The sequence below is a fragment of the Brachyhypopomus gauderio genome, chromosome 2 (genome assembly GCF_052324685.1).
Source record: "Brachyhypopomus gauderio isolate BG-103 chromosome 2, BGAUD_0.2, whole genome shotgun sequence".
NCBI classification, from domain to species: Eukaryota; Metazoa; Chordata; class Actinopteri; order Gymnotiformes; family Hypopomidae; genus Brachyhypopomus; species Brachyhypopomus gauderio.
In genome coordinates, this window is record NC_135212.1 from 9757047 (window position 1) to 9770909 (window position 13863).

A 13863-nucleotide genomic window follows, 5' to 3' on the forward strand; every position below is an offset into this window, starting at 1 on the left:
TGTGTTAGATTGAGCAAAATCACGTGATCAGCAACAAACGAGGCCTCGCATTACATCGGCCACGTCATTGCTTCATTTTGCGTATCGTTTTTCAAAATAAAAGCGCTATGAACCCTGTTGCTTCGTGTTGTAGTAGGTGGTTAAATTTAAAATCTGGAACGTTCTAAATTCTTTTTGTTTGAGCAGGATGTACATTAGATTCACACATCAAAAACAGACTAAAAACCATTGGAAGAGGCAAACCTTATTTGTAATGTTAAAAACATTTTACATTTGGCAGACGCCCTTATCCAGAGCGACTTACATTTTATCTCATTTTTATATAAGTGAACAATTGAGGGTTAAGGGGCGCCTCAGTCATGGCCTCAGGTCTGGGAATCGAACCCACGACCCTCCGGTTACAAGACCAGTTCCCTAACCACTTCCCTTCCCTAACCACCAGGCCATGACTACCAAACCAGATCTAGAACCCCCAAGAAGCAATTATTTTAAACACATTTTGTTTTTTTTAAAATCAGTTTCTAACTCAAAATATTCAGTCTGCCTCAACAACCACTCAATTCCCAATATAGTAAAGTACAACATATCTTCATTGTCAAATACGTTCATGACATACAAGAAAACCCAACACAACCACTAATGGTCAAGGATTAGATTGGCTACAAATCATTTTAATAATTAAAACATGACAATTAAGTATGATTTAATTGATTCTCCTGTTACTAAACATGAGTTTGATGGAAACTTTGTGACAGTATTGCATTTACAAATTGTTGAAAGTATGATCCAACTGAATGACGAGGCTGTTACAGTTTCACCAGCAGATGTCACTAGTGAGTGATGAATGAAGCCTCGAGTAATGAACCTTTTTGCAAAGCAAAGGGTTGGAAAGCTTCATTGCTTCAAGAGGCTTCATTTGCCCATCACTACTCGTGGCTCCTCGTTGATTAAACGACGTCGTCCAGGCGTGCTGGGGAGTCGTCCAGGAACGCGAGTCTCGTTCACGGTTTAACGACAGGGAGTTGATCGCCTTTGTTTCAGTCCGTGTGGCCGCGTTAGCAAGATTGATTGAAGCAAATCGGTGAAACTGTCGTCACGGTAACGTTGATCGGTTGGTTGGTATAACTCGGGCTCGTTAATGAGGTAATACGACATTCAGCTGTTTGCTGTTAGTCGTATCAAAGTTTGCGTGCTCTCAGTAAAGAAAACTGGAGAGAGAGGAGTGGCGGAGCCTCTCTTTAATAGGTCTAACCTATGTGTCGGTCAAACCAGAGAGAGAGAGATGAATGGCTGTTCAGGGTATTTAAACACCTGAACTGTAGACACACCCTTACTTCCGTCAAAGCAAGCTTGTTCAATGTGTTGCCAGTGGTACTGCCACCTGCTGGTTTAGCATGGTACCTACATAGGTCTATGAGGAAAAGTGAAAAGCCACATGACTTGAGATGTAGTGGTTAGGATCAATGGTTAGGGTACTTGGTAGTCAAACTACACACACACACACACACACACACACACACACACACACACACACAACTGTTTGTGTATGTATGTATGTATGTACAAACATGCACTAATCAGTCATAACAATTACAGTTTTTTCGGAAGATATTTAAATATGAATAATATGAATAATAATAATAAATAAGAAGCAAAAGCAGCTTTAATCCTGTGGTCTTTGCTGAATAAGACTTCCAGGGACTTCACATGCAGTTGTTCCTGTTCTGGCAAAACATATGCACATCCTGATGGTGCTAGCCTATAGTCTTAGATAGGAGAGGGTGGTTAATAAATTAAAGGACTAAAGATCCTTTAATGTGTATAGAAGTGTATAACCACTACATCAGATTACTGCCATAATATAAGCAAAGCTGATTAAATATTGAAGGTGTGGTCATCTCCAATCACACCTTTCACTAATCACATTGATTAAATCAATAACATCAATAAAACATGGTATTTGGTGCCCAAGCTTTTGCATATGCCTACATATTTTATCTCTCTACCTTCAGTGAATTAAAGTGGATGTGTACAGTTAACTAATTTGGGAAACTTTACCTGACTTATTTATTTTTGTTCAGTTACTGCAGTTACTGAGACTAACATCTACACGTTTCCATGAGGCATGCCATGTTCGAGGACATACTTCTGCAGAGAATTTGGCAGAGAGAATCTACAGGGGAACTGTCCAGACCAAGGACATGAGGAGAGGAATTCATATGGAGCCAGTTGCAGTTCAAGAGTACTGCATTCTGAAAAATGTGAATTATTCACTATGTGGGTTTGTCATTCACCCTGATGCTCCATGGCTGGGTTGTTCCCCTGATGGAGTAATCTTCGATCCCTCTGAGAGTCCACCATTTGGTCTCTTAGAAGTCAAATGCCCCAACATTCAGAGTTATGTGGACTGCCCCTATCTGAAAATGTCAAGCGGTGCTTTGAAACTTTGAAGGTAACACAAGCACTGCTGGCAAGTTCAGGGACAGATCCTCTTGACTGGTTTAGAATGGTGTGATTTTGTTGTGTGTGCTCAGGAGGACACACTAGTTGAGCGAATTTACAAAAATCAAGAAGTGATGCACACCATTAGAGAAAACATGGATAATTTTTTCTTTTACCATTACATACATGTTTGCAGTAAATCATAAATACAATGATTACCTGTATAGTGTCAGATTAATTATCTGTTGTTCATTAAGAAATGATTTGTTTATTGTGTTTTTCTGTCAATGGATGAATTCCACTATTTTTATGTCTTCCTTTAAGTGCAGACATAAAAATATGAGAAGGATTTTTGATTCTCCAAGCCAAGGTTTATTACAGCAGGTTATTAAGACCTGTAATAATAAAGTATCAAAAGCATAGCATGGTGTGCGTGTGCATGTCTATATACATATTTACATATTTTTGATATTTAAATGCATACATTCTAAAATTTGCTCCATGCCTTTACAAGTGGTCCATTCTGATAGTTCACAAGCAGACAAGATACAGTAAATAGCTTATTTATGCTGCCTGAAATAGACATGGGGATGACCGTGTCAAACAATTTGTGCTCCTTTACTTGTCGGATGCACCGTTCAACATGTACCCTGAGCCTGGCTACGGACTGTGTGTGTTTTACGTCATATGCAGGCATTCGTGTGCACCTTTTCAGGAAAACTGGCCTGTGAATCTTACATGGTACAAGATCGTCTACCAGGAAGCCCTTATCCACCATTATTGCCATGTCAGGGGTAAGTAGAGGAATAATTCCTGACTGTCTGAACATCTCCCTGTCACTAACAGACCCAGCATAGAGTCCAGACACAAAGGTTATGGCACCATGGGGTGCCATTCCAATTAAGGCCTTGAAGGTACAATGAGACTTATAATTGGAAAAGACTTCACTCTGTAACAGCAGGGATGATGGTGTTTGGCAGTGGAGCTCTGTACAATACAGGATAACCTGTGTGTCCTGAAAATTCCCAAACTCCTCTGGCAGGTAGGCCTGTACTTTGTCTTTGGGCATCCAAATGCAGACAGACCCTAAAAGAAAATAGAGGAAGTTGGCCAAGGAGGTGATGATCCGGCTCACAGTGGATTGATGTACATGAAAGCGATGAGCCAGGTCTCGCTCCTTGAGACCCAAAACAAGATGCATCATAAACATGAAGAATTCATCTATTGTAGGTAGTGTCTGGGTTGGTTTTCTAGTTGCGCCTGTCTCCCTGGTAGGTTTGGAGTTGGTGACCCGTATCATCTGATGTGTTGCAGGTTCAATCAGTTCCCAGAAGGCCATCAGGTGGCTGTAGCTTGCAAACCTGCAAAGATAGTAGGTGGATTATTAAGATACACTGATCAAAAACTAATCAGTCATAAATAAGACTAACAGTCTTATACACAAGTCTTGCAATCAATCTTAGGTTTGAGATTCCTACAGGTGCATCTCAAAAAATCACTGAAAACTTCATTTATTTCAGTATTTCAATTCAAAAAGTGAAACTCATATTCATACATAAAAAACTTTTCAATGATATTCAGATTTTTTGAGATGCACCTGTAGGAGCACTGTAGTTCTACACTTACAGACTGTAATACATCTGCCTCTCTGTGAACCAGTGTTAATTTCATTGACGAATAATTTTCGTCATAGTTCTCGTCAACAAACCTTTTTTTCATGACGAAAACGAGACGATAACTAAATAAAAATTATACGAAGGGACAGCCCCGTCGACAGGGGGGGACGACCGGGTCTGTTGTCCCGGGCCCTAGGGCCAGGGGGGCCCATCAAAGAGCCCAGCAATTTATTTTTTATTTAAAGTCTATAATTTTTTTAATAATCTTGAAATCTTTCATTAATATAAAATTATGTACTCATAATAAGCTCAATGGCTCAAATATATATGTTTTTTTACCTATCTGCATATTTTCCATTAAGTGCATACACCCCCGCCTCTCACTGGAAAATGGTTTGATCCAGCACCGACCGTAGCCGGCTGGTACTGGCCCATGGACGTAGTTTTGATTTCATAAGTGGGGGGGGACACAACCTGGGGTGGCGAACTGTTGAGCGAGGGGGGGGGGGTGGCGAATGAAAATTGTTGAGCGCTGTGAACAAAAATTGTTGAGCGGGGGGGGGGGGGGGGGGGCGAGCTCGGAGCTGCATGATCCTAGTGCTAGATTTGTCGCTATTTGGATATTGGTTTTTTAACCGTTAAAAAGTGGGGGGGACATGACTTCGTCGCTACTTAAATATTTGGTTTTAACTGTAAAAACTGGGGGGGACCAAAACCGGCTTTTGAAAAAGTGGGGGGGACATGTCCCCCCCGGTCCCCCCCCAAAACTACGTCCGTGTACTGGCCCAACAGCGGGAAATACAGTGGTGGATAGTTAAAGTAAATACAGAAATCTGGAGCGCAGAAAAGAAAGGAAAAACATTTACCTGACGAATTTTAAAGTTGCATTGTGTTCCAGGTTTGAAAAGTGCTGGAATTTAGGCTAAAGTACTTGAAAATGCTTGAAATTGTAACTACTTCGTTTCACAACAAATAGCTGTCTGACTGAACAGTTCTCGTGAAGACGTTAAGATTGGGCGTTTTGAAAATAAACAACCATTAAATAATGTGATAAAAAGCGAATTATTTCGAATCATTTCAAATATATGTATAAATATTTAACTTAATTAAGTTTAACGTGCTGGAAAATATTGAAATGGACCTTTAAAGTGACGTACACGTGCTTGAATTCCACCTTGTAAAGGTGTATGAACCCTACAAACATGACTTTGTTCATGGCGCTGAAGCGCGGCTCGCGCGAAGTTACAAAATTCGAGAGGTGCACGACCTCGCGAACCGACAGCGCGCGAGGCCCTCGCGTACGGGCGGAGCCACTGCGATTACGTCAGGTATAAACCAGTCTGCTGTCAGAAACAGCTTTGATGTGTGGCTATATTATATACTATATGACCTAACAGAAGGATTGTCTGCTATAGAGGAAATTCAAATGACGTGCGCGGGGGGGGGGGGGGGGGGGGGGGGGGGGACGACACACATGAAACTTTCTTGTCCCGGGCCCCAGCAAGACTGTCAACGGGCCTGCGAAGGGATAAAAACGAAATGACGAAATTAGTGGACATTTTCGTCAACGAATAAAAACGAGACGAAAATATTGGCCAGCCATATACATCCAATCAGACATGATTTAGTTTAGTGAAAGGTAGGGATAAGATAAGAAGAGATCCAACCGTAACTACTTTAGCGTACACGGAGAGGCGGGACAAACCGGGTAACCTTCCAATCAGAACTAACGTCTTCACATTGCACAGAACCCGGGAAGACCATACCAGCCTGTGAACTGTGGTCACTCATGAAATTAAACTCGAAGTTATCTCGACAATGTCTGCAGGGAGAAAGATGAGCGGCGATATATGGACACATTTCTCCTTTGACTTTGAGAAATAGAAGACGGTGTGTAAACCATGTGGGACAATGATGTTGGGAAAAATATGACAAATGAAACGACATCTGCGAGCTATGGTATTGTTGTTTTTACGGCTCCCAGTATATAAAATGTAATATGTATTGTTCATAACAAACTCCATGTGTTTTCAGGTAGAGCGGCCCTACTGGTCATCAATGTTTTGTTATTGTTATGCTCAATAACTACAAGTTCAGGTCAATAAAGTTGTTTGGAAATTTGTTTTTGTATATATTGCACACACAAACAATAATATTCTGTAACTGTCACGGCCGCCCAGTCTACATTTTGGGCACATCTACATTATCACAGGCATATTGAAAGGCTTTTGTGGGTGATTTCAGGAAACACAGTATATACATAATCCAACTAGCATACATATTTTAGTCATAAGTAACACAGGCATTTTGTGCAAGTGTATATAATGACTATTACACCATTTATATTTTAGTCAACTAAATTCTTTTGATAATTAGTCGACTAAATTCTAATGATAATAATATATATTATTAGTATTATAATTATTATATATAATATAATATTCATATTATTTCGTCCTGACTCAATACAAGCTATGTATTGATTGAATGTATTTGATTATGGAAACAGAGCTAGTTACATGCAATATATCTTACCCCGTGTAGAACCGAATGTCCTCATCAGACGCTGCAAATCGCTGAAGACCAAAGCGGCTGTGTAATTGTGTTTGCTCCAGTTTGTTCCGTAGGTCTTCCACCTCCTTCTTGAGCTCCTTGTTTTTAATCAATGCCAAATCCAGAGCTGCAGCTTCGGGAGCGGAACAATAGTCTTGGCAAGTCATCTCAGAACCATCCTCCACGCTACCTTCATCTACGTCCATGTTGGGGGGTTCAGGTCTCTCTAGCGGCTCCCACACACCTCGGCTCGGCTCTACTTGCCCATACTGGTTCCACTGAAACAAGGTCGGGATAGCACTTCCTTTTAGGCGTCGTCTCTGTGATCCCTCTACAAAATCGTCGCCAGTGAAATGAACACTACATATTTTTGTGTGTTTTGTGACTTGGAAGTTATCCCTCCTGATGTTCTCAAGCCATTTAGTTTTTACCTTCTCATCCATCGGGAACGAATGGAAACTCACAACAGAGTTATATCTTGACGAGACCGAACACAGAGGGACAGAACAATATTCTGATCCATGTCCTTGTAGTTTTTGAAGCCGGAAAACTTTTTTATTCATCTTTAAGCTCAAAGTCTTTGCAGCAACAGCTCCTTGGCACCCGTTGCTTATGTTTTGACTCACAACGGAAACTGGGCTGCCGGTATGGCGTGTAGCGGAAATGCGTCACAGACCTTACGCGCATAGAGACCGGAAACTGTTTAAAAACTTTCGTTCTAAAAGCGCGAGACGCGGTTTGGCAGCGTTCGCGATTCACGCGCTGTGTTTGTTGTTAGCGGCTTGTCAGGCGCTCTCTGGGTCTTTCGCTTTCTTAAGGCTTGTGTTGAGATGCCTGTTCAGAAATATCCTGCACTCGTAGCTTCACTGACCCGCAGAGTTGCCAGGTTCGCGGTTTTCACGCCAAATTGGGCTTGTTTGAAAATCCAGCCGCGGGTAAAAAATTCTGGGGTCGCGGGGTGCGGTTTTTTTGGGCTACTTTTGAGTTGGGATACCGCGGGAGTTACAAGTCAACACTTTATGTGGGATATATTTGTAGGACCTGGCAACCCTGCTGACTCGAGCTCTCGCCTCGCTGCAGCGGCGGGTAGTTTGCGCCAGCGTTAGTGATAAGAGCAACGAATAGCTAACCATATGACCATATATATGACAATAAACCAGCTTTATTGTAATGTGCTTTGATTTGATAGCAAATGTGCCCCCCCCCCCCCCCCCCCCCCCCCCCAATGTCAAACCTGCTCCTACGCCCTTGCATACAGCCAGGGGCGATTTTAGGATCTGGTCTTTAGGGGTGCCCAGCCCCCAGTGCTCACAGAGGCACAATACCAAAGTATTGCGCAGGTGCAGAGCAAGGTTTTTGCATAATATAATATTTAAAAAATGTGTTGAGCCAGGGGGTGCTGAGCAACTTCACGGTGGTGCTCTAGCACCACTAAAAATACCCTAGCCTCGCCCCTGCATACAGCCCTTGAAAAAACTACACAAATGATGTGATGTGTGAGTATGATTATTTATGTAAGTGCAACAGAGGATAAATGCACGGAATACACTTAATAGCGAGGGTAGAAAGCTGCGACAACATTCCCCCATAATGTTGGCTACAGTCCCATAGACCTTAAACTTCTGAATAAAATGTGTAACTGCTGAAACAGGAACATCAAGTTGCCATGGAGATGGTCTTATAGCCTTTATCTTGTTTCACATCTAATCTTCTTTCAAACCTCCTGAGACAACTTGCTCCTTAGTTTTCTGAGGTTCAGTATGGTCCAATATGGTCCACTCCATAATGCCAAATAGGAAAGTGATTGCTTTTCATCCTTTAAATACACAGACTGACTGAATACATGTTTGAAGAAACATACCTTAGTTTAACATGTCCCTGTGGTCAAATTTATTTTCAATCTTTTCTAGGGGTATCATAGTATCATCATTCAGTTTCATTTCATTTTTTTTGTTTTTTCCTTTAATTAACAGAATGGTACACATATGTAAAATAGGAAATATCTTGTTGATTCATTTGTCTCTTGCATACTGATCTAGTGGTAAATTCTACTTCTGCATCTGGTAGACAACGATTCTTGCTATATGTTGCATTATGGAGAACATTATAGATAGAAAAATTTGGTGCACCCATCACCCATTCTTAGACAATATTACATTTTTGTATAGGCCTTAAAATGCATACATGATATGACATGGACAAATTAATTAATACATGAAAAAATTATATATTGTCAGTTTTAGATGAGAAAAGACACAGAGTCGTTTGCTGGCATGTATGAACAGTTTATCTTCACCACAAACAAGGAGAATATCCATTCAACGGAAGCCAAGAAAGAGAGCATATGTCAGTAGCAGAAAAGGAAAGAGAGTTTCCAAGGTTACTATGGGATAATACACTAAGATGTCATAGTTTAAAGTCATGCATGGCACGGAAGGTTCCCCTGCTTAAATCAGCACATGTCCAGGCACTGAAGTTTTAATCAGCACATGTCCAGGCACTGACGTTTTGATCAGCACATGTCCAGGCACTTAAGTTTGCCCATGACCATTTGGATGATCCAGAGGAATCATGGGAGAAAGTTTTGTGGTCAGATGAGACCAAAAAAACCTTTCTGGTCTTAATTCCACTCGCAGTTTTTGGACGACAAATAATGATGAGTACAATCCCTAAAGCACCATCCCTACTGTGAAGCATGGGGGTGGAAGCATCATGCTTTGGGGGTGTTTTTCTGCACATGGACGACTGCACTGTATTAAGGAGAGGATGACCGGGGCCATGTATTGTGAGATTTTGGGGAACAACCTCCTTCCCTCAGTTTAGAGCACTGAAGATGGTTCGCACACAGCCAGGATAACCAAGGAGTGGCTCCATAAAAGGATATCAAGGTTCTGGAGTGGCCTAGCCAGTGTCCAGACCTAAACCCTATAGAAAATCATTGGAGGAAACTCAAACTCTGTGTTTCTCAGTGACAGACCAGAAACCTGGCTGATCTGGAGAAGATCTGTGTGGAGGAATGGGCCAAAATCCCTGCTGCAGTGTGTGCAAACCTAGTGAAAAATTACAGAAACGTTTTACCTCTGTCATTGTAAACAAAGACTACTGTACCAAATATTAACATTCATTTTCACAGGCATTCAAATACTTATTTGTAGCAGTAACACACAATGAAAATATTTAAAAATCATACATTTCTGGATTTTATTTTATATATGATGAAACTTTGATAATGAAATATGATGAAAATTTTAGACCCCTTTATGATTTCGAAGTGGGAGAATATATATATATAATTTATATTATATAAATACTTATTTATAATATAAGCAGTCAGGTGCAGGTGTGTTAATACTTGGGAAAACCAGGACACTTTTTGTGTAAGTTGTTGTGGGGGGGGGGGGTGAAATACGGACATGTCCCGGGAAATACGGACGTTTGGTCACCCTACTTTGGAGTATCTTAGGGAGTGTAGTCCATATAAAATACAACACATTGTCTTTGCCAAACTGGTCTAATATTTTGGATGAGTTAGGTGAACTGTTATTTCAAAACGGAAACACTCACAAGCCTGTTGTAGAGCTTTGTGTCTGCACATTATGACAAAGAGGAAGAGGTTCAAATTACTGCTGTGACTTATGAGGAACCTTATCAGCTCAGGCTAGACTCAAAAAGCATTTTCATGATTAAATGCATAATCTTTCAATGTTGCAAGCATGTATTATGTTGAAATATGCAAAGAAGACAAAAAAGAGAAAGCTTGATAAGATCTGTTGTTGTGCTGTTGTAATAATGATTTGCCAGTTTGTTTCTAGGATTCTGCGGACCTTATGGAGCTTATAAAAATACACGGGCTGCTTTGTCTAACAGAATAAGGAGGAGGTTCCACTAGTGGAAGTTTACTGCACAAGACAAGCAAAGCTCATACGTAAGTGTTGCTTGTGTGATGCTTTGAATTTGGAAATGGTCTTATAAAATTTTATTTTCTGCTTTACATTTAAACTTGACAGCATGCATGACTTTGTCTGATACCAAAAAATATGCTCTATTAATTTATCTTACACAATATGTATTTTATTTATTTAATAATTTTATAATAATAATAATTTAATAATATTGTTTATACACACACAGAGTACATGTCAGTGTTTCTTTAGGTTACAGAAATGGCTGTGGAGTCTTTGGTGTTGAGGATGAGCGTGGCCATGCTGGTGACCATCTCTGTGAGATCTTGTGCTGTCGTTGATCTCAAAGGTATGGAAGCATCTACAAGTTAACTAAAACCAATCCAGTCATTAAAGAGGTTACAGTTGCACAGTTAAATTAGTATCAGCTAGACAAAGAATGTCTAACAAAAATTTGAACCCATTTTTTCAATTTGGTAGTGTAGGCAAAAATTTGTTTCAGAGCAGCAAAAACCTCAAAAGGAGCAACATGGTGAACCCTGGAGTTCTGAACTGGTGTCTGAGGAAACCTGTTTTGATAAGATTGATTTTGTATGGATAAAATGTAATGTGTATGAGCCTGAATTGTAACTGGTCCATTGTTATGAGAGCAGGGCGGGCTCTGGGTATTCCATTAATCTTGTAAGTTCTGTGTGGCATAACAGAGTTCTCAGCTTTAGTTCTTGGGAGCAGCTGTGGTCGGCTTCCTATGCCCCAGCACTCCTGACCCATCTCCTCTGCATCCAACCAGGTGTGGTGGAGTCAGGACGTGCGGGAACCCCGCAAGAGCTGAAATGTCCTGCTCAGCCGTCCTAACCCTTATGTTCTGAACAGGTAACTTGGCCCTGAAAAGAAAGGTGGTGCAGTCTTCAACTTGGGCCAATAGCGTGACGTCATATACCGCAAGACATGCTGTCGACGGCAAGAATAACTTGAAGGTTAAGTCCTGTGCATGCACCAGATCTGAGGACAACCCCTGGCTGAGGGTGGAGCTGCCACGCACATACAGAGTTGCCCGAGTTGTGATTGGTTACATTGACAAGTACTTCCAAGGCAGCCTGGCTGGAGCTGAGATCCATGTGGGCAACAGCTTGACAAACAACGGCAATGACAACCCGATGTAAGCATCACACTGTTCACCTGGACACACTCAGACTCCCCAAATAATGTGTGGATATTAACAGTATTGAGAGATGTACACACGCACATTATGCATAGCACATTATTATTATTATTATTATTATTATTATTATTATTATTATTATTATTATTATTATATTATTATTATTACACACTTTATTGAGATGAAAACCAGACATTAATTACATATCTATCTAATGACAAACTCCAGGCAGTGTGGGGCAGTTTCCACGAAGCCTCCAGTACATATCAGTCTCATGCAAATATACATTCAGTGTTCATTTATGTCATGTAGACAGGATGTGATGACCCCAGACAGACATAACAGACCTGTGGATGTGATGGCCCCAGACATAACAGAGCGGAGGATGTGATGACCCCAGACAGACATAACAGAACGGTGGATGTGATGACCCCAGACAGACATAACAGACCGGTGGATGTGATGACCCCAGACAGACATAACAGAACGGTGGATGTGATGACCCCAGACAGACATAACAGACCGGTGGATGTGATGACCTCAGACAGACATAACAGAACGGTGGATGTGATGACCCCAGCCACCATCTCTGACTCTTTTCCAGAGTGGCTGTGGTGAATTCGGAAAATCTTTCAGCGAAGCGCAAGACTGAGCAGAGATTCCATCCGACTCCAGGACGCTACGTGAACGTGATGCTTCCAGCTAAAAACAAACACCTAATTATTTGTGAACTGGAAGTCTACACCTTTGACGAAGGTAAATATTCGGAACCTCTAAAGTTCATTTGTACACACATGACAAAAGGCAGAACACTGAGACATGCTTAGCCCTTGTTTAAATGCTTAAGTATGTTGTTTGCAGACGATGTACAGGCTAGGAAGATTAACTTGGCCTTGAAAGGGAGAGCTACACAGTCCAGTCTGGCCAATGGAATTGCAGCCGGCTTTGGACTGCCACAGCATGCCATTGATGGGAATCGTAACCCAGACCTATATAAAGGCTCCTGCAGTCACACCGAGCGGGAGAAGGACCCCTGGTGGAGGGTTGATCTTCTGGGAAGACATGCTATAGTCTCTGTGTCTCTGACCAACCGAGGAGACTGCTGCGCTGAACGTCTCAACGGAGCTGTGATACACGTTGGGAATTCTCTGTCGTCCGAGGGCCAGAAGAACCCTGTGTAAGCAAAGAACCTTTGCAGACTGGATCTACCAGGAAACTTGAGGGCTTCTGTTGTTTCTTATTTGAGAAAATTCAATTAACTTATTCCTCTCTCTCCCTCTCTCTCTCCCTCTCCCTCTCTCTCTCTCTCTTTCTCTCTCTCTTTCCCTTCTCACAGTTGTGCCACCGTCTCCTCTATTACTGCTGGAGAAACCAGGTCTTTTTCCTGTAGTGAGTGGATGGATGGCCGTTATGTGACTATAGTTGTGCCAGGAGAGGACAAGATCTTGAGTATGTGTGAAGTGGGGGTGTATGGTTTTGCACTGGATAACGGCATTTAAATCATCAGAAATTAAAGAACACCAGTTGAGCAACATCTAAATAGATATTACTTAAGAGGAAAAAATCTTGGTAATGTTTTAAATGCAGGATTATTACATTATAGGACACACTCTTTAACTTCTTTAACATGATCTTTTTTGTTTGATACTGTGGTCTTGTTGGTGTTGTGCATTTGATGCAGTATGCGCCCGGGTTTCCGAATCTGCCAGCAGTTGTTGTTTTCCTTTCTACCACTAGATGTCACAATCTCCTCACAATACAGTTTAATGTGTAAAGAAATTGTTCTAAATAGCAGAAATTGTTATAGCTACTCTCACATGCTACAGTGCTACAAATAGATGCTATAAAATCGCAAAAAATAAAATAAAAAATATACAGCTGTGCATAACATTTTGCGACTGTATTTCTCTGTTTCTATATTTTTATAGAGCTTTCTGTGTTTGGCTGTGTAGTGTGGGGTCACTGACATTACAGCTACTGAAAATGGACCTGGTAGAAATAGTTGTCTATAGCAAAATATTTCACATCTTTGACAGAAAATGGACAAAATAAATCAATATGACGTTCTGTGTTACACAGGGTGACAACTTATCAATATGAGTTTCAACAACATGAATCAACATCAACATGAAATTGTTATAACAACTGTTGTTTGGCATTGCCGAAAATATGATGTACAGAGACTGCA

At 41.1% G+C, this 13863-nt stretch overlaps 2 protein-coding genes across 3 annotated transcripts; one reads left to right on the plus strand and one right to left on the minus strand.

Annotated features, from left to right (window-relative positions):
• Positions 1 to 2806: 2806 nt before the first annotated feature.
• On the minus strand, positions 2807 to 7370 carry LOC143487035 (uncharacterized). Its single transcript, XM_076986343.1, has 2 exons — positions 6594 to 7370; positions 2807 to 3803 (listed from the first exon to the last, which is right to left on the minus strand). Exons 1-2 carry the CDS (start codon positions 7172 to 7174, stop codon positions 2930 to 2932), a joined length of 1455 nt encoding a protein of 484 aa, XP_076842458.1. The 5' UTR covers positions 7175 to 7370; the 3' UTR covers positions 2807 to 2929.
• Positions 7371 to 10374: 3004 nt separating this feature from the next.
• On the plus strand, positions 10375 to 13552 carry LOC143508758 (fucolectin-1-like). Of its 2 annotated transcripts, none has more exons than XM_076997399.1 (6): positions 10375 to 10536; positions 10743 to 10862; positions 11387 to 11672; positions 12280 to 12431; positions 12537 to 12852; positions 13012 to 13552. In XM_076997399.1, exons 2-6 carry the CDS (start codon positions 10775 to 10777, stop codon positions 13172 to 13174), a joined length of 1005 nt encoding a protein of 334 aa, XP_076853514.1. In that variant the 5' UTR covers positions 10375 to 10536; positions 10743 to 10774; the 3' UTR covers positions 13175 to 13552. The 2 variants fall into 2 exon arrangements, with proteins under 2 accessions (XP_076853514.1, XP_076853513.1); XM_076997398.1 differs by having other exon boundaries at positions 10766 to 10862.
• Positions 13553 to 13863: the final 311 nt, after the last annotated feature.